Below are 18,906 nucleotides of genomic sequence, written 5' to 3'. Positions count from 1 at the left end.
CACCACATGGGCCTCAAAGCTTAAATATGTATCTGCTTCCCTGCTGCAGACAAAATATTCCAATGTGTGTTCACCACAGGTCTACACTCCAGGGCAGGGTCTCTGACGCCTTCAGCCCATCAGGATTCTGACCTCTGAAGGCACAAAGAGGTATTGGCTGCATCATTTTAAAAACTTCACTCTTGGCATGGATCTGCCTTAGACCTGCATACTCTGGAGCTGATGGGACAGCGGATACAGGTAAACTCCACCTGGTCTGTTTAGAGGTGAGAGAATTGACCTTAGGATGGTGAAGTTAATCACTCAGCATCCTCTGTGTGGCCAGGGCAGCATCCTGTAGATAACGATCCCATCCACCATCTCCTGGACCAGGTGGTTCTTTCTCCACACTACTTCATAGGACCTCTCAACCTCACGGCCTCACCTGGGCACACCTGAGCCCCGCGGCCCAATCCACCTGCCCCCTTTCCCACGCACGGTGCCCATTTCCCGTAAGGAACTCCATCATGGCCCCTCCAACCTGACCCACCTCCGCAGGAAACTTGTAACGGTTTCCTGAAATCAGCCGTGGACACCAGGGAACAGTTCCTCTCGAATCTGCCTTCAAGTGAGTCAGCCCCCTTAGAGGTTGAACTTTGTCCTCCCCGTCCCCCCTCCCAAAAATTACTTTGGATTCCTCAGCCTTGATGAGAAAGGATGGTTTTGAAAATGGAAATCATGTGCAAACTCACCAGGTGGAACCTTTAGATATCAGGGGTGATGGGCAGAATTGTGTCCCCCTCCTCAAATTCTTTTTTTCTTTAGTAAATTTGTTTATTTTATTTATTTATTTTTGGCTGTGTTGGGTCTTCATTGTTGTGTGTGGGCTTTGTCTATTTACGGCGAGCGGGGGCTTCTCTTGTTGTGGAGCACGAGCTCTAGGCATGTGGGTTTCAGTAGTTGTGGCACGCAGGCTCAGCAGTTGTAGCTTGCGGGCTTTAGAGCGCAGGCTCAGTAGTTATGGCGCATGGGCTCAGTTGCTCCGCGGCATGTGGGATCTTCCCGGACCAGGGCTCAAACCCGTGTCCCCTGCATTGGCAGGTGGATTCTTAACCACTGCACCACCAGGGAAGTCCAGACACAGGGTCTTTATGGAGGTGATCAAGTTAAGATGAGGTCATTAGGTTGGGCCTGATCCCATAGGACTGGTGTCCTTGTAAGAAGAGGAGATCAGGACACAGACACACACAGAGGGACGACCACGTGAGGACACAGGGAGGAGATGGCCGTCTACACGCCCAGGAGAGAGGCCTCGGGAGGAACCAGCCCTGCTGACTCCTGGATCTCAGATTCCAGCCTCCAGGACTGGGAGACATAAATGTCTAACGTTTAAGCCTCCCCGTCTGTGGTGTTTGTTATGGCAGCTGAGCTGAGCTAACACAGACGCTTTCAAACACAAGCAAACCAGAGAATAGCGTACGGAAGCTCATATACCCTTCACCCAATTCCAATCGTTATCCACAACTTATTGACCTTTTAAATTCTCCTCTGACACTTCTGCCCAGCACATGTGCACTATTTTCCTTTCTTTTCTTCTGTTTTACATTTGGGCCATTTAAAAAGAAACAGGGACTTCCCTGGTGGTGCCCAGACCCCTAGCAGCCCAGGGCCACGTCCTCTCTAAGTGGCCGACCCACCACCATTAGCTGTGAACTTGCAACACGGGAGGACCACAGTCTATAGAAGGATGATATGTATAAATCGATGGATGGACTGATGGATGGTAGATACAGATAGATGATAGATACATATAGTTGATAGATACATCGTGAGATGATGCATGGATAGATAGGTAGGTAGATAGATGGATAGATAGTTAATAAGTGGTGATAGATACAAGGATGGATGGATGGATGGATGGATGGATGGATGGATGGATAGGTAAGCAGATAGATGGATGGATAGATAGATGGATAGATAGTTAATAAGTGGTGATAGATACAAGGATGGATGGATGGATGGATGGATGGATGGATGGATGGATGGATGGATAGGTAAGCAGATGGATGGATGGATAGATAGATGGATAGGTAGTTAATAAGTGGTGATAGATACAAGGATGGATGGATGGATGGATGGATGGATGGATGGATGGATGGATGGATAGGTAAGCAGATGGATGGATGGATAGATAGATGGATAGATAGATAATAAGCGGTGATAGATGCAAGGATGGATGAATGCATGCATGCATTCATGAATGGATGGATGGGTAGGTAGGCAGACTGATGGATGAGTGGGTAGATAGATAGAAGAGTGGATGGAAGGTTATGTGTGTGCATGGGCAGGCAGATAGATAAATGATTGATAGATAAGTGATTGATACATACATGAGAGATAATAGGTAGATGATACATAAATAGATACAGGTAGATGACAAATAGAAACATAGATAATAGATAGATATGGTGGTTGGATGGATAGATAGATAATAGATATCGAAGACAGATAGAAGACAGATGATAGATCACTGATAGGTAGATAATAGATAAATATAGAGATAGAAAGACTGATGGATGGATGGATATATGTCATCAGGCAGGCAGATTGATGGATAGATATAGATAGATAATAGATGATATATAGAGAGATAGAAGATAAATCAGATAATTGGTAGGTAGATAATAGATCAATATATAGATATAGACGATAGATACATGATAGAAAAATATAATTAAATGATAGATAAACATAGATACAGGTATAGAATGTAAATAGATGATTGATCGACAGACAATAGATGCCTAGGGGTACATACATCCTCCATACGCTGTAAATAGATGACCCTGGATTTCCCCAGGAACAGCGTTCCCATATTCGCTAATTCACCATCCCCGTGACTCCCCGGAACACAGCCTCTGAGAATCACCACCCTCCTTCCCCCTTCCAAGTGACCCCGGGGCGCCAGGGCTGGACCTTGGTTCTCAGGGGGGCTTTCGAGCAGCTGCCTCCTTCCGACGACAGCGCACCGGGCTGTGAAGTCATCGTCCTCACCTGCGCACGTGCGCCCCGCCGGCCACCCAGCTCCCTCTCGGCAGTGTCCGGGCATGGGTCACCGGGCGGGTCACCTTCTGGCTGCAAGACCAAAAGAGGTCGCCAGGCACCCAGCTTTCGCCTGCAAGAGGAAGTCAGTTCGCTTAGCATATTTTTAAAACTTAAAAAAAAATTAAAATCCCAGGCATTTGCTCCGTATGGGAATCCACCTCAGGTCACCGCCAGCTGCACCATCGGGACGGGGCCCTCCCTCCCGGCCCGGTCTGCAGGCAGCAAGCCCTTTCGGAGAGGCAGGGTCTCCCCGCAGCCGCCTCGGGACAGGACGAGCCCTGAGGTCCCGGCTCTGGGGGCCGGCACCCCGCCCCCGGCAGGGCGCGCGCTGATAGGACGGGGACCCGCGGGTTTGCACTACAGGAGCGAGCAGACAAACAGACGTTACACAGGAAATTTCAGAACGGGTTTCCTCTCCACCTGCCCTGAGTCTCCGCAGCAGCCTCCGGAGCCCGGCAGGGGGACCTTGGAGGATCTGCAGCCGGCGAGGGTGCAGCCGGCGCGTCATGCCCCCCGCGCACCTGGCCCGAGAGACGGCGGGGATGCTGGCGCTGGGGCTGCGCCCCGACACCCACCCCGGCTCCTTCGGGGGCAGCGGGACGCCGCTTCCTGACACCAGGCTCTGAGGCACAGCTGCTGCGCCTTCCGATTCAATCCCGGCGGCGTCTACACTGCAGACGCGCGCCGCTACTGCAGCCCCGGCCGTTCCAGGTGCGTTCAATGCCCTTTCTTATTGACGTGCGTTGTCTGGAACAGGGAGGGTCGCGGGGAGGGTCTTACGCGGTGAGAGCCTGGGAGGAGGGCTGCGTGCGCTCTCGTCTCCGCGGTGCAGACAGAACAGGAAAACCTGTAGAAAGACACGCACGGCCACTTGGCGGGGAGATGGTCGGGACACGCTCTCCTGTGCAAACTCCTTCAGGAAACCGCACCTGCGCACAGGTGAGCGCTGAAGGCGGCCAGGCACGAGGGGGGACGAGAGACTGGGGCTGGGACGGTTCTGGCCGCTGGGGACCCCCCGTGAGAGCTCAGATCAGCTCTCAGGCCCCGGCTCACCCAGAAACCCAGGTTCTAGGTGCATTTTGCAAACCGTCCCAGACGAGCCTGGGAGCAGGGGCGCCGCACGCGCGGGCCGGCGGCTGCCCCGGGAATTCGCGGCCGTGCAAACCAGCCGTCTGCGCCCTTCGGGTCACGCCCGGCCGGGAGGAATTACGGAACTTGTGGTTCCGCTTCCAAACCGAGGTGGGGTTCTTTTCTGCCTTCTGTCATGTTGTCACGTGCGCTCAGCGCGTGCGGTCAGGAGCGGGGCCCCGGGCAGGAGCCGGGAGGAACCAAGACCCGGAGGGCCGCCCCCGCAGGGCCGCGTAGGAAGCCCCTTGAGCGGCTGGATTTGAAGGGGGCAGCTGGGCCGGACGTGCGCGTGTATTTTCCGTTTAAGATGCTTCCACGGCGCGAGAATGGTGTTTTCATTTGCTGGGGCGTTGCCAAGGCCAGCGTTGGTGGAGGGAGTGGCTTCAACCCCTGGACTTTGTCCCCGAGTCCCGGCGACCCCCTGCCCCTCCAGGAGGAACCGGGCCGTGGGAAGAGTCAGGAGGACCCTCCAGACCTGGGCTGTAGTTTCTGAAATATCCCCGCTCAGCCGCACGGACCGAGGAGGGCGCAGGGGCAGGACCACCCTCGACAGGCCACCTGGGACCCCCGGCCAACCCTACGGAGGCCTGTGCTGTCACCTTAGGGACAGGGCAGGGGGTGCGGGCAGTGACGGGTTAGCGACAGGATGGCGGTCCCCAGGGTGCTGCTTCTCACCCAGCCCTGTGCCTCTGCCTGCGCCCCGCCCGGAGGTGTGACCACCAGCCGGCAGAAGCGGGGGCCTCCCGCCCACAGCCCTGTGCTGGCCCCGAGGCAAGGGGTTGGGCTGCGGGATACGGGGAGCCCCACCCTCCCCTGCCACCTCGCCCTGCTCCCTGACCGCTGGCAGCTGACCAGGCCCCCGGAGATGACCAACGCCGGCCACAGACCCGCCCCCCCCCAGGGTCAACACCGCACCGCGGGGAGGCATGACCTGGCGAATGAGCACACAGAGGGGCTGCGGGGTGGGCTCCCCCAGTGCGTCCCCTGGGGTCAGCACTGGGAACCCCCAGGGAAAATTCTGCAGCCATGTCCCCACCCTCCTGGCTGGACAGACAGACCCATGGATGCAGGGTCTGCCTTCTTCTAGGGAAAGCCACGCTTTGAAAGGCAGCTGGTGACTGGGATTGCCTTTGAGCCATGCAGGGAACTCGGGTGGTCACGTTCGTGCCGGGACCTGGGGGAGGGTATGTACTTGCTGTGACCTCAGGGGGCCACGTCTGTGCCGGGACCTTGGGGGGCTGCGTCCATGCTGGGACCTGGGGGCCACATCCGTGTGGGCGCCTGGGTGAGGGAGCAACGCCTGCCATTCTGTGCAAGTTTTCCTGCTGGGGGGAAGATGGCCAGGCCTGAGGGGCAGAAGCTGGCTCTCCCCGTCCCAGGCTCCTTGGCAAGGAAGGGCAACATGCCAGAGCAAGGGCGTCGGTGGACCGGTGCTGTGAGCCAGCACTGTGTGTGCATCGACCGCAATGCACACGCTGCCCGTGGACCGTCTCCTCCAACCCTAACCTCACCGTCATCGTCCCCACGTCCCAGGTGGGGAAACTGAGGCTGAAACTCGGCCAAGCACATGGCGCCTCTGAGGGACTGAATGGGAAACTTGGACCGACTTTTGCTCTCCAGGGCCCTTTTACCTAACTCCGTGTCCAGCCGCTGGCCTGGACAGTTGATGCAGGCGGTGGACAAGGCACCCTGTGCCCGGTGTGGTGCTGAGCGCTTCCAGGGAATAGAAGGACCACACAGTGAGATGCAGGTCACGAGGGTTCAGGGCGGGAAGGAATCCAGGAGGCCTTCCTGGGAGAGGTGGCGTTTGCCGGGGCCGAGTGGGACAGCTGGGAGAGCAGAGCTGTGGCAGAAGGGACGTCGTGAATTGGAGCAGGGTTGCGGGGGGAATGGGGGGTGTGTTCTGGGTGGGGGAAGGCTTGGGGTGCATGGGACAGAATGGTCCCGGGAGGATGGCGAGACTTTAGCGGCTGGCCCAGAAAAGCTGTGGAAGCTTCCGACATGGCTGGCGATGCTGGACTGTGCTTTGGAAAGAGCTCTGGGCAGGGCCATGGTGCTGGAACAGGGGTGTCAATGGGGTCAACGGTGCCCTGAACGGAAAACAACGTAGGGGTGGAATCTGTGCTTCGCTGACCGGTGACGGGGCCGGATAGGAGGTAGGGGCCGAGGCAGCGCACGGCTGGGGAGAGGGTGGCATGGACCAGGCAGGGCAGAGGGCCGGGCCGGGCTGTGTGTGTTGCAGGTGGTGCTGGCCTGACCCCCAGGGAGGCTCATGAATGGGCAGGGGGCTGAGAGTGTGGACCCTGGGCTTTGAGTAGTCATGGGGGGGGGCTGGGCATTGTTTATGGGGGGCAGCATGAGCATGGGACCCCTGATGGAAGGAGGGGGTGTGGGAAGAGAGGGGCGAGGGGGTCTTGGTGAAGAATCAAGGGTCACATATACAGGATCAGGACCCATCTTCTGTGATGTGGCATGAGTGACCCTCGGGCTGGGTGGTCCTGTCATGCAGTGTGGGGTGTGGGGCAGCCTCCCCGGTCTCCACCCATCAGGTGCCAGGAGCTCCCTCTCCCCCCACCGGAAATGTCCCCAGACATTGTCATACGTCCCCGGGTGGGAGGGCAAAGTCACCCCTGGTCACTCACCACTGATAGATGAAGAGATGATAGATAAAAGACAGGTAAATAGATAGGTAAATTAGATGATCGATAAATAGACAGATGATTGATTGATAGACAGATGATACATCAATTGACATGATTGATGGATAGATGAGTAGATGATAGGTAGATAGACAGATTATAAATAAATTAGATAGATGATAAATAATTGATTGATAGATGGTAGACAGATTGGCAGCTGATAGATGGGTAGATAGACAAGTAGGTGATTTTTTGATTCGTAGATAAATACATAGATAATAAATGTTAGATATATAGATGATAGACTGATGGATAGATAGATAATAAATTATAGATATATATAGATAAATATAGATACATACATAATAGAAAAATATAGATAGATGATAGATAAATAGATGGTAGTTTGATTGATTGGTAGATAATAGATGGATAGACAGATAGTAGATAGATAGATAGATAGATAGATAAATAGATAGAAGGCTCTCAACTCATACTACTGGCATTTTAGACAGGATAATTCTCGGGGTGTCCTACGCACTGTAGAGTATTAAACAGGATCCTGGTTTCCACCCACCAGATGTCAGTAGCAGCCCCACAAATTATGACACCCCAAAACTGTCCCCAGATATTATCAGGTGTCCTTTGGGGGGCAGAACTGCCCCCAATTCAGGACGACCGGGGAAAACACAAGAAGGGTCAAGGGACAGTGCAGCCAGAGGGCTGGGAGGAGAAGCAGGACCATGTCCCATCCCCCGGGTCTCAGGGAGAGGACCAGGCTGGGTCAGGGCATCCTGGGCCACTTTCTCCCACGTCTCAATCTTATCTGTGTGCTCCTGTTCCTATAAGATAATAATTAAAGTTTAAAAGACCCTGTGATAGGCACAGAGATCATGTGTATAGGATAAACAGATATCCCTCTGGCAGGCCACGTCCCAGGGCAAATGGGTCAGGATTTAATCCCCACCGTCCACAGAAAGGGCCCCGGCTTGAGCGTGTGTCATCCCGGTCCCGTGGGATTATCTGCCCAAGAACCAAACATGGGCTCCAACAAGTGGCATTTTTCTGACAAACCCGGACCGGTAGGAAGACTCTTTTGTAATATCCTGTGCTATAAAGGGAACAAAGGAAGTGGGGGGATTAGGTGATGCAGCTCCCGGCTGCCAGGTCATTCCCCGCTGCAGGCGTGGCCCATCTGCCACTGGCATCTTCTCCTGCGAGTACCCTGCCACCGGAGGCACCGGTCTCCAGGTTTTTACGTGAAACATGCACGTTTGCCGGCGGTGGGACGGGCAAGGCCATCTCTGCACTCAGGACGGGCTGACCAGCCGGCAGGCACGTGGGGTAGGATCAGAGATAACCCCTCAGGCACGGCCACAGGAAACAAATGGGCAGGGTGCCTGCATGAGCTGTGACCTTGTAGATGAGCGGCCAGCATAAATCAGCATGAGCTCACTGACGGTTTGTTGGGTGATGGATGGATGGGTGGGTGGATGGATGGATGGATCGATGGGTGGATGGATGGATGGATGGGTGGATGGATGGATGGATGGATGGGTGGATGGATGGATGGATGGATGTTGTATGGTAGATGGATGGATGGGTGGGTGGATGGATGGATGGATGGGTGGATGGATGGATGGATGTTGTATGGTAGATGGATGGATGGATGGGTGGATGGATTGGTGGATCAATGGATCGATGGATGGATGGATGGGTAGATGGGTGGATGGATTGATGGATGGATGGATGGATTGATGGATGGATGGGTGGATGGATGGATGGATGGATGGGTGGATGGATGGATGGATGGATGTTGTATGGTAGATGGATGGATGGGTGGATGGATGGATGGATGTTGTATGGTAGATGGATGGATGGATGGGTGGATGGATTGGTGGATCAATGGATCGATGGATGGATAGATGGGTAGATGGGTGGATGGATGGAGGGATGAGTGGATGAGTGCGTAGATAGACAGATGGAGAGATGGATGATGAATGAATGGACAGATAAAACAAGAGATAAGGCTGGTTCCCCATGAATTCCCCTGAATTAGTTTCCTGGGGCAGCCATAACAAATTACCACAAACTGGGCAGATTAAGACAACATGATTTTATCCTCTCACATTCTGGAGGCCGGAACTCCAAGATCAAGGTTTCTGCAGGGCTGCGTTCCCTCCGGGGCTCCAGGGGAGGGTCCTTCCTGCCTCTTCCAACCTCTGGAGGCGCCAGGTGTCCCTGGCTTAGGATCACCTCCCTCCAATCTCTGCCTCTGTCTTCCCACAGCCTTCTTCTGTCTGTGTGTTTCTGTGTCTCTCTGTGCATCTTCTCTACTTATAAGGACACCAATCATATTGGATTAGGGCCCACCCTAATGACCTCATCTTAACTGAAACATCTTAATTACATCTTCAAAGACCCTATTTCCAAATAAGGCCACATTCTCAGGTCTTGGACTTCCATACATCTCAAACAAATTCTCCACGAGACCCTGTGCTCCACATCCTAACCAGAGGAGGAGAGAGGGTGCATTGGATGCGTGGAGACCTGGGGCCCCGCTCAGATGCCCCCCGACTCTGAGTCCCTCACTAGTTCACGGACCCCTGGCCGCAGACTGCCTCATGGGGTCGTTCTGAAGACTGCGTAAGATCCGTCTACCTGTTCAACGCTGGTGGCAAGCAAGTCCCTGACAGATGTCATTCTCCTTGGGGAGTTCATCCCAAATCATGCAGGGTTCCCAGTAGGGCCGCTGTTGGTGGTGCCCAGATGGACTCATGGAGCCCTCAGGTTGTCCCTCAGAGAACATTGTCTAAATCCCCTTACACATGGGGAAACTGAGGCACCAAGCGGCTTAGTGACCTTCTCAAAGTCACCCAGCCAATGGTCTACACTGCCTGCTATCATTATGCCTATTATTATGATGATGATTCCTCCGTGCATGGGGATTCTGAGCATTCCGTCTGTTGACTGTACTTAAAGCTAAAATACCCGTCCACATGGGCGTGATGGTAACGTTCTAGAACTAGGTAGGGGTGGTGTTTGCACAACATGGCGAATGCAGCAAATGCCACTGAATCATTCACTTTGAAATGGTGAGTTGTATCTCCGTTTAAAAAAGAGAGAGAGGAAAAAAAAATAACTGTCCGCTACGATAGCCCTGCTCTTACTTCCTCATCCCGGGCTATAAACTCGCTGAAGGAGGGTTTGAGCCTCCGTGAGCTCTGGCAGCTTCTGAGTCACACTCACAGGAAGCCGGCGAAGGGGCGTTGCTGAGATCCCCACCACAAAGTGCCTGTGCCCAGCCACGGCTGGCTGGTTTCCTTCACTGAGCTCGTCTGCCTTCTAAATAAACACGGCCGTTGCCATTTCTAAACAATCATGCAAATGATGGATGGCCAGGTTTCTGCACGTGGGGCTTTGTGCAGCCCGAGGCAGGGCGTCCCCCCTCCCGGCTGTGGCTTTGATTCCCGGTTCCTGAGATGCCTCACAGACAGGTTCCATGCTGGCTGCTCTGTAAAAACATCCGTCTTTGTCCATGTTGCCGATGATTAAAATGGACCGTGCAAGAGAGATGATGGGGGACCGGAAAGGATACTGGGGACCAGAGACACTGCTGGGGACATGAGAGCAGATTAGGGTCCAGGAAGATTACTGAGGAGCAAGGAAAATATCGATGAGCAGAGAGAATATTGGGGACCAGAAGCTACTGGGGGGCCAGAGAAAATACTGGGGAACAGAGATATTATTGGGGGACCAGAGAAAATATTGGGGGGCCAGAGAATATGTCGGAGGGCACAGATATAATTGGGGGACCAGAGACTTTGGGGGACCAGAGAAAATACTAGGGGACCAGACAGATTGTTGGGGGACCAGACAGATTATTGGGGACCAGAGATTACTACAGGACCAGAGAAAATATTGGGCCTCAGAAAGATTACTGGGGGCAAGAGATTATTGGGGACACATTACAAACATTTTGGCCTCATTCCCCACCATCGGGGGATCTCACCTGGGTCTCTGAGACGGCAGAGCACACTTTCCCCTGAGAATGTGAAAAGGCCACGCGCGTGCAGAGTGACCCCAACTTGGAGGATTTGATCTCTGCCCGAGCCCAGCGCACGGATTAGCTGCAAATCCTCATTTTCCACCGAAAGCAGTTTCCATTTTACCCAGAGCATCAGAAAACTTCCTTAGTGCCTATCCTTTGTCCTCAGACTCTGGGGGACGGGGGCCCATCAGCCCCAGGCCACGTACCGGGGCTTCCCGTAGGGGTGGGACAGGGGCTGGCCGCTCCCCCACGTGAGGGCTGACATGTGTGGTGCTTACTGCTTGTCCTTGGAGGTCTCTGCCTCCCCGGATGTCCAGGTTCACACCCACCAAGCACAAGCCAGCTCCCGCTCAACACCACCATGCTCACCTGTCCCCCAGGTGTGCACGGAGCCCCTATCCCACCTCCTCGCCACTCACCTAGCACCAGCCCACGGTCTCCATGCCATCCCCTTACAGTCTACGTGTTAGGTGTGCGGTCACCAGCCGTCTCGATTTGCCCGGGAAGCAGGAAGCTCCAGGGGCGTAGAGCTTTGGGGGCTAAAATGGGGACAGGCCTGAGAAATGGAACTAATTGATCACCCTGGTGTAAGGGATTGAAGGATGCCCCAAACACACATCCATGTCCTGACCCCCAGAACCCAGGAACTACGGGACCTTATTTGGAAACGGGGTCTCGGCAGATATGATGTAGTGAAGGATCCGAGATGAGGTTCTCCTGGATGAGGTGGCCCTACATCCAATGACAGGGTCCTTCTAAGACACAGAAGAGGAGAGACACAGACACAGAGGAGAAGCCCTGGGAAGACAGAGGCAGAGACGGGAGGGAGGCGGCCACAAGCCCAGGGACACCTGGAGCCCCCAGAGGGTGGAAGAGGCAGGAGGGACCCTCCCCTGGAGCCTCTGGAGGGAGTTAGTGTGGGGTCACTTGCTACAGCAGCCCCAGGACACTCATATTCTAGACTGTACCCTGGAAGGAGACCTACAAGCCCTGTGACCACCAAGCCTCCAGGCGCGTCCTGTTGATTTTACTCATGTCCTGTGATGGGCCCTGCACGAGAGGGTCCAGAAGGAAGGCTGGAGCAGAAGACCAGCCCTGAAATACTCAGGTGCCCTTGGGAGGGTCACTGCATCTCCCTGCCTCAGTTTCCCTCCCTCCCTGTGTGCCATGGTCTTGGGTCTTTCTGCCATTTCTCCTGGTCCTGCCGTCCTACACTCAGTCCTAATGGTAGTGACCGCAGATTGATCCTGAGAACCCCTCGCCACCTGGGGGCCATAATGAAGATCGGACCACCAGCCACTCCTGCCCTCCCTCCCAGGATGGCCCAGCCATGGTCAGGGGGACCCCACGCAGGGGATCTATCTAACCGCAGCTCATGGACGCCCACCTGGTTAAACAGGAACATGACTCCATCCCAGAGGCTGACCGTCCGTGACATTGAGGGACACGGGGGCTTCCTCACGTTTCAGGGAACATCCAATAGTGTTGTCATGGAAAATCAGAGTCTGTTGTATCGAATCCAGTGAATTATGACCCAGGCCAGCTGTCTTGTCCTCAGCACTGTGGACACTTGGGGCTAGATGGTGCTCTGATGTGGGGCATGCTGGGCACTGTGTGGTGATGAGTAGCTTCCCTGGTCTCCACCCGCCAGATGGACCCTCTCCCAAGCTGTAACAACCAAAAATGTTTCCAGACATTGTCAAGTGTCTTTCTGGGTGGGCAAGTCACCCCCAGTTATGAACCGCTGAGATAGATAGATAGATAGGGAGATAGATGGATAGATGGATGAATATGTAGATGGATAGACGGATGGATGAAAGAGTGGAGAGAGAAATGATGGATGGATGGATAGATAGATATATAGATATGGATGGATTGATAGATAGATAAATGGATGCAAATACAGATGGATAGACGGATGGATAGATTATATAGAGAGATAGAGGATGGATGGATAGATAGATAATGAGATAGATGATAGGTAGATACTTAGATGATACATAGATGGATGAATGATAGATACATGATGGATAGATAGATAGTCAGATGATAGATAGATGTCAGATAGATAGATAGATAGATAGATAGACAGATAGATAGATAGATAGAGTCTTTCATGCTAGGTCAGGGTTTCTCAGTCTCGGCACTGCTGACATGTGGGGCTGGAGGGCTCTCTGATGTGGGGCGTCCTGGGCCCTGTGGGGTGTGGAGCAGCTTCCCTGGTCTCCACCCACCAGCTGCTGGTAGGACCCCCCCCCTCCAGAGTTGTGACAACCGGGAACAACTCCAGACATTGCCAAGTGTCCCCTGGGGGACCAGATTGCTGAAAGCCCTTGACGGATACTCAGCCTGGTTAAAGCGCAATATTAGCTGCATCTCGTGGGCTGACCGCCCCTGGTTTTGAGGGATACCGGGGCTTCTAATATTGACCAGAAAATCAGCGTTAGTTGTACCGAATTCAATGTACTTTGACCATGACCAGCCCTTGGTCTTTCCCCCAAACCCACAGGGAGTCTGTCTGGGGCTCTGCCATGAGACTGAATCAGGGGCTCACTCCGGCCCTGTGTGAAGCCATGGAGGTAGGAGGTGAGGACCACGGGGCCACCTCTAGCATCATGACATGGGCCATGCATGGTCTGGCCTCACCGTGAGGACGTGTGTGTGTGGCAGGGACCCGTGTGGCTTTGCTTCTTCCATGCAGATCTTGACATATCCCCAGCTGTATGTCTGACCACAGCCGCCCCATGACCTAATGACTTAACCTCAATTTCCTCTTCTGTCAAAGAAGAAAAACACCACTTTCTCATCACAAGGACGCTGTACTAATAAACAAGCTTCTGTAGATATAAAACTCCACAAACGAGAGGTGTCCACCCATGAAACAGGTTTACTGGCTATCGATGGAGTGTCCTCAGCTCCTCTGAGCCTCGGTTTAGCAATCCATACAATGGGTATACCGGCAGTCTTTGGTGTTGAAGGTTAAATCAGCTCCGTGCCTCCATCCCAGGACACACGGTAAATTAGGCAACGTTGATTATCAGCTCAATGACGATTTTCTGGTGTTGAGGCTCGGTGGGGTCCCAATATTGGTCCATGAGTGATCGGTCTGTAGATTGTAGACGTCAGATCCAGGAAATTCTCACCCTCCATGATCACGGGGTGGCTTCTAGGATATGCCCAGCTCCCCCATCCAGGATAACCTCCTCCAACTCCTCACTTTCTAAACCTTCCTGGCTCTGCTCAGAGGCAGGTGGTAGGTTGTGCATGAGAAGGGGTCTCCAGTAGCTTCGTGATGGTGGGACAGGGCTCCTTGGACCCACATGGCCTCTGGTTTGAACCATCCCCAGGACAGATCTTGGCTTTGCCTGGCTCCTGGGGCCCCTGAGTCTATGATGCTTCCAGGAAAACTGCATCTTTTGGTCACCTTGCCCCTTCCGCTGCCCCAATTCACACCGTTGCATTGAAGTTACCTGGCTCTGTCATTGATTGAGAGTCTTGTCATTGAAGTCCTAGGGGCATGGTGGGAGGGTAACGTGGGTGTTCTGGAGGCAGGTGGGAGGGCTCTCTGGAAGGCGGGGGTCTCAGAAGTCAGAGAGAGATATGTGTTTGCCCTCCGCACTGGGAGGAATCAGGAAGGTCGTCCAGGGTCTTGCTTCTGTGAACTTTCAGGTATAAGTCAGGGATCTCCAAACAAACAGACTCAGGTGGTTAATTTTATGTGTCAATGTGATGGGCGAGAAGGTGCCCAGGTATTTGGTTAAGTATTATTCCAGGTGTGTCTCTCAGGGTGTTTCTGGACGAGATGAGCATTTGAATGAATGGACTGAGGAAAGCAAATGGCCCTCCCCAGGGTGGGTGGGTCTTGTCGCATCCTCCAATCGGCTGGAGACCTGAATAGCACAAAAGCCTGGGTAAGGAAGAAGGAGCTCTCTCTACCTGACCATCTCTGAAACGGACTTTAGTCTTCTCAGAATGAGACATACATCGTTCACTCTCCTGGGTGTCTGTAAGATTGTAGATGGCATATCCTGGGACTTCTCACCCTCCATGATCATGGGAGCCAATTCCTTATTATATATACCCTATTGGCTCTGTTTCTCTGGAGAATGCTAATACAAGAACCAAAAGGTTGGATGGATGGATAGATAGATAGATCGATCATGGATGGATAGATAGACAAGATAGATGATAGATACATGATAGATGTATATATCTATAGTTATCTATAGATTAGATAGATAGATAGATAGGAGAGACAGAGAAAGATTTAAGGAATTGGCTCATGTGATTGTGGGGCCTGGCAAGTCCCAATTCTGCAGGGTAGACCAGTAGTCTGGAGACCCAGGGAAGAGGTGATGCCGCAGCTTGAGTCTGAAGTATGTCTGAAGGTAGAATTCCCTCTTCCTCGGGGGACCTCAGTCTCGTTTCTCTAAAAGCCTTCAACTGATTAGACGAGGCCCACCCACATTAGGGAGGGTCATCTGCTATACTCGAAGTTCACCGATTTAAATGTTAATTCCATCTTTAAAAAAAAATACCTTCACACCAACATCTAGACTGGCATTTGACCACGTATTTGGATACACAAAATTCGCCATCTTGGTTTGGTAGCAACACACCTGGATGATGGCTGGTCCCTGGGGCCGTGCTCAGGGCTGACCCTGCCTCTCACAGCATGGCCTGGGTCCCGGGGTCTGACCAGCTCCCAAGTCTCCTCCGTGTCCTGCATCAGGCCCCCAGATCTGATATCCACCCTGGGTTTCTGTGACTAGCCCCTTACTCCTCAGGCTGGGCCCCAGGTCTCCTTTCAGCCGCCCTTCCCCAATCCTCTTCTGTGGCTGTGGAACTCGCAGGGCCTACCCATGTCCCAGGGAACCACAAGTGTCCAGAAAATGGAAATATCAAGGACTCAAGTGTAACACTCATAAGTCACTGGGCCATGGTGACATGGCTGAGCTTCTGGTCACCATGGCAGCAATGGGGAGCGGTCTCTCAAGGGTCCTTGGGGATCTGGGGTGGGCAACAGCCTCACATTCACCCAACGGGCATCTTTCCTCGCTAAGGAGGTGAGCCCTTTTCTCCCTTCTGTGTGACAAACCTCCCATCTCACTGTAGAGGGGATAAGGGCATGGGGAACATGTGTTTTGATGTCTTATACAAGTCTTTGTGTGGACATGTTTTTTTCCTTTCTTTATCCCTCCAACATTGTTTTTTTAACTATTACTATTCATTAGACTGGACAGAAAGAGCAAACATTGGCTACAAACAATATGCAAAAGACACAAATACAAGCAGCAGTTAACATTTCTGAAATTCTAGACTTAAGTTCTAAAAGGATATCAAAACTCAGGACACTATTACATTTAACCATGATGTCAATCACCTCAAAGACAGAAATCTAGCTCCTGAGAAACTGCTTTGTTTTAATAACAGAAAGGCATTTTGCATGTAAACTGATGGGCAGACCTCTACCAAAAGAAAAGCAACACTTGCAGTTTATGGAGCCACCAAGAAAGATGTTTAAAAGTCTCCCAGGGGCTTCCCTGGTGGCGCAGTGGTTGAGAGTCTGCCTGCCAATGCAGGGGACACGGGTTCAAGCCCTGGTCCGGGAAGATCCCACATGCCACGGAGCAACTGGGCCCGTGAGCCACAATTACTGAGCTTGCGCGTCTGGAGCCTGTGCTCCGCAACAAGAGAGGCCGCGATAGTGAGAGGCCCGCGCACCGCGATGAAGAGTGGCCCCCACTTGCCGCAACTAGAGAAAGCCCTCGCACGGAAACGAAGACCCAACACAGCCATAAATAAAAATAAATAAATTAATTAATTTTTTTAAAAAAAGTCTCCCACTCCAATAGATGCCCTACACATAGGGTTTTCTTCTCATAAATATTTAAACTGTTTAGGATGTAGGAGTTATCCCCCCAACCTTTACTGAGATATAAGTGACATATAACATTGTCTGAATCCAAGGTGTACAACACGATGATTTGGGTACCAGTATGAGGGAGGAGGATTAAGAAGGAAACGAAGATGCTTTGTTCAGTATCAATCAACATAGATTTCTGTTATAAAGTTTAGAAATGGGAAACAATAAAAGAAGGCCATACTTCTTTTGAACCTCAGAAACAGAAGGGAAGTTTTACACAGTGGAAGAAATGGAGAAAAATTACAACCCCTTCATTTGCAAACCAGTCTTCTTTATTTTTTTTTTTCCTAATCTCACTGAGAATCCTCTGAATTTTGTGGTCAGAGTGAAAGTGAAGAAAACTTTATTTATGCCTTTGGAGATTCGTCAGCTGTATCAAGACAGAGAGGGTCAATTTTTTGATCCCCGCCATGGTGCACGCTGGGAAATTCAGTAAGCGGATAGGCTATGTGGTCATGAACACCCCAAGGTAAACGGAAAGGCACCTTGCGGGATACTCATCACTCCTTTCACAGAAAGATAAAGATCTGCTTCGTATGATCTTATCAATTGCGCAATGATCAGCCCCTTGGTCTCCACTCGTCACCCAGGAAACCTAGCCCTTCTCCACCGTGAGGCCATGCCTCTTCATGTAGGAGATGGGGCCTCAGATTCTGTGTCTGCAAAGCACAAGTCTCCAATGGTTCACAGATACAGATAAACAGTGAGAGCCTGAAGCAAATTTTCATGTAATTCATTCAGTGGGAAACCGACAGAATAACCATATACCTAGTTACGCATCCTGTTGATGTGTGCATGCCAAAAAATCGCTGCCTTAAATGTGGGACGGTGTTATGGGCTGAATTGTGTCCCTGGAAAATTCAGTTGTGGACGTCCTCATCCCCAAGACCTCAGAATATGACTTTTCTGGAAATAGGGTCTTTGCCGAGGAGGGTCTTTTAAGATCCTTTTGCAGAACACGGTCTTTTAAGATGAGGTCCCTAATCCAGTGGTGCTGGTGTCCTTATAAGAAGAGGAGATCAGGACACAGACACACACAGAGGGGTGATCCTGTGAGGACACAAGGAGAAGACGGCCGTCTACACGCCAAGGAGAGAGGCCTCGGGAGGCACCAGCCCTGCCCACACTTGGATCGTGGACGTCCAGCCTCCAGGACTGAACGAATAAATGTTTATTGTTTGAGCCGGCCTGTCTGCTTCATTACAGAAGTCACCAGACACTCATACAGCTGGGACTAGCTTCTACTCAGCCTTGAGTCTACGATCACTGTGTTTTTCTTCTCTGCTTCCTGTTGTAACCTGTTATTTCCCAGCAATAGCGACCAGTCCCACAGAGTGGAGACCGACACCGCTGTCTGCTAGAGGACACCTTCTGTCCGGAACCACCCTCGCTGGCCTCCGTAATGAAATGTGGCCTGCGCGTGGCTTCCAGGAGGAGCTCATTGTATCCACGGCCCCTGTCAGCGGGAGCCTTCTCCGGAGCGGATACACATGGACCACTCGGTAGTGTTCTCTCTCCCGTCAACCACTGAAGCCGGTACCCCAGGGAACAGAGACCACGGAGAGCAGTACGTGGACAGCCCTTGGCCTCAGGCCACCCCAGATTTCCTTATCTGTGCTCTGGACCCCACGGACATAACGATCATCTCCACACAGTCCCCGAACAGAACATCTCCTGAGTCTGCAGGAAACCTCACACATTTCAAAGGATGAAACGCATTCAGGATACACTCTCTGACCTTCATGGAATTAGGCTGGAAACCCGTGAACTGAAAGATGACTGAAGATTCTTCAACTGCTGGACATTTCTGAAAAACCCAAGGGCCAAAGAAGGAATCATGATGAAAACAGAAGAGAATTTTCATGAATGACAGACAGAATAATGGTCCCCAAAGATGTCCAGGTTCTAAGCCCCAGAACCTGTGAATATGTAACCTGGCAAAGGAGCCTTAGCAGATGTGATTAAGTTAAAGATCTTGAGATGGGAGATGGTCCTGGATTATCTAGGCTGCTTTAATGTCATCACAAGGATTCTTATAAGAGGGAGGTGTGACTCTCTTGAGATGGGAGATGGTCCTG

The 18,906-nt window shown here is 52.3% G+C and overlaps 1 protein-coding gene across 2 annotated transcripts in view; it reads left to right on the top strand.

The window, feature by feature from the left end:
- The first annotated feature begins 3,561 nt into the window (after positions 1 to 3,561).
- The window catches only part of LOC309652455 (S-geranylgeranyl-glutathione receptor P2RY8-like), a 51,480-nt gene continuing 36,135 nt past the window's right edge, over positions 3,562 to 18,906 (top strand). Inside the window, exon 1 of one of the 2 annotated variants that reach the window (XM_082446283.1) lies at positions 3,562 to 3,795. Coding sequence is in view for 1 of the 2 variants with exons in the window: in XM_082446282.1 (XP_082302408.1) it covers positions 3,967 to 4,023 (57 nt within the window). In the remaining variant the exon portion in view is untranslated. Of the gene's footprint in view, positions 3,796 to 3,963; positions 4,024 to 18,906 lie in introns of those variants that run through there. The other variant, XM_082446282.1, reaches the window with a different exon arrangement.

Source organism: Balaenoptera physalus (assembly GCF_965194825.1).
Source record: "Balaenoptera physalus genome assembly, chromosome: X".
In the NCBI taxonomy this organism is placed as follows: Eukaryota; Metazoa; Chordata; class Mammalia; order Artiodactyla; family Balaenopteridae; genus Balaenoptera; species Balaenoptera physalus.
Note: the sequence above shows the minus strand (reverse complement) of the source record. Positions and strands in the feature narration are given on the sequence as shown.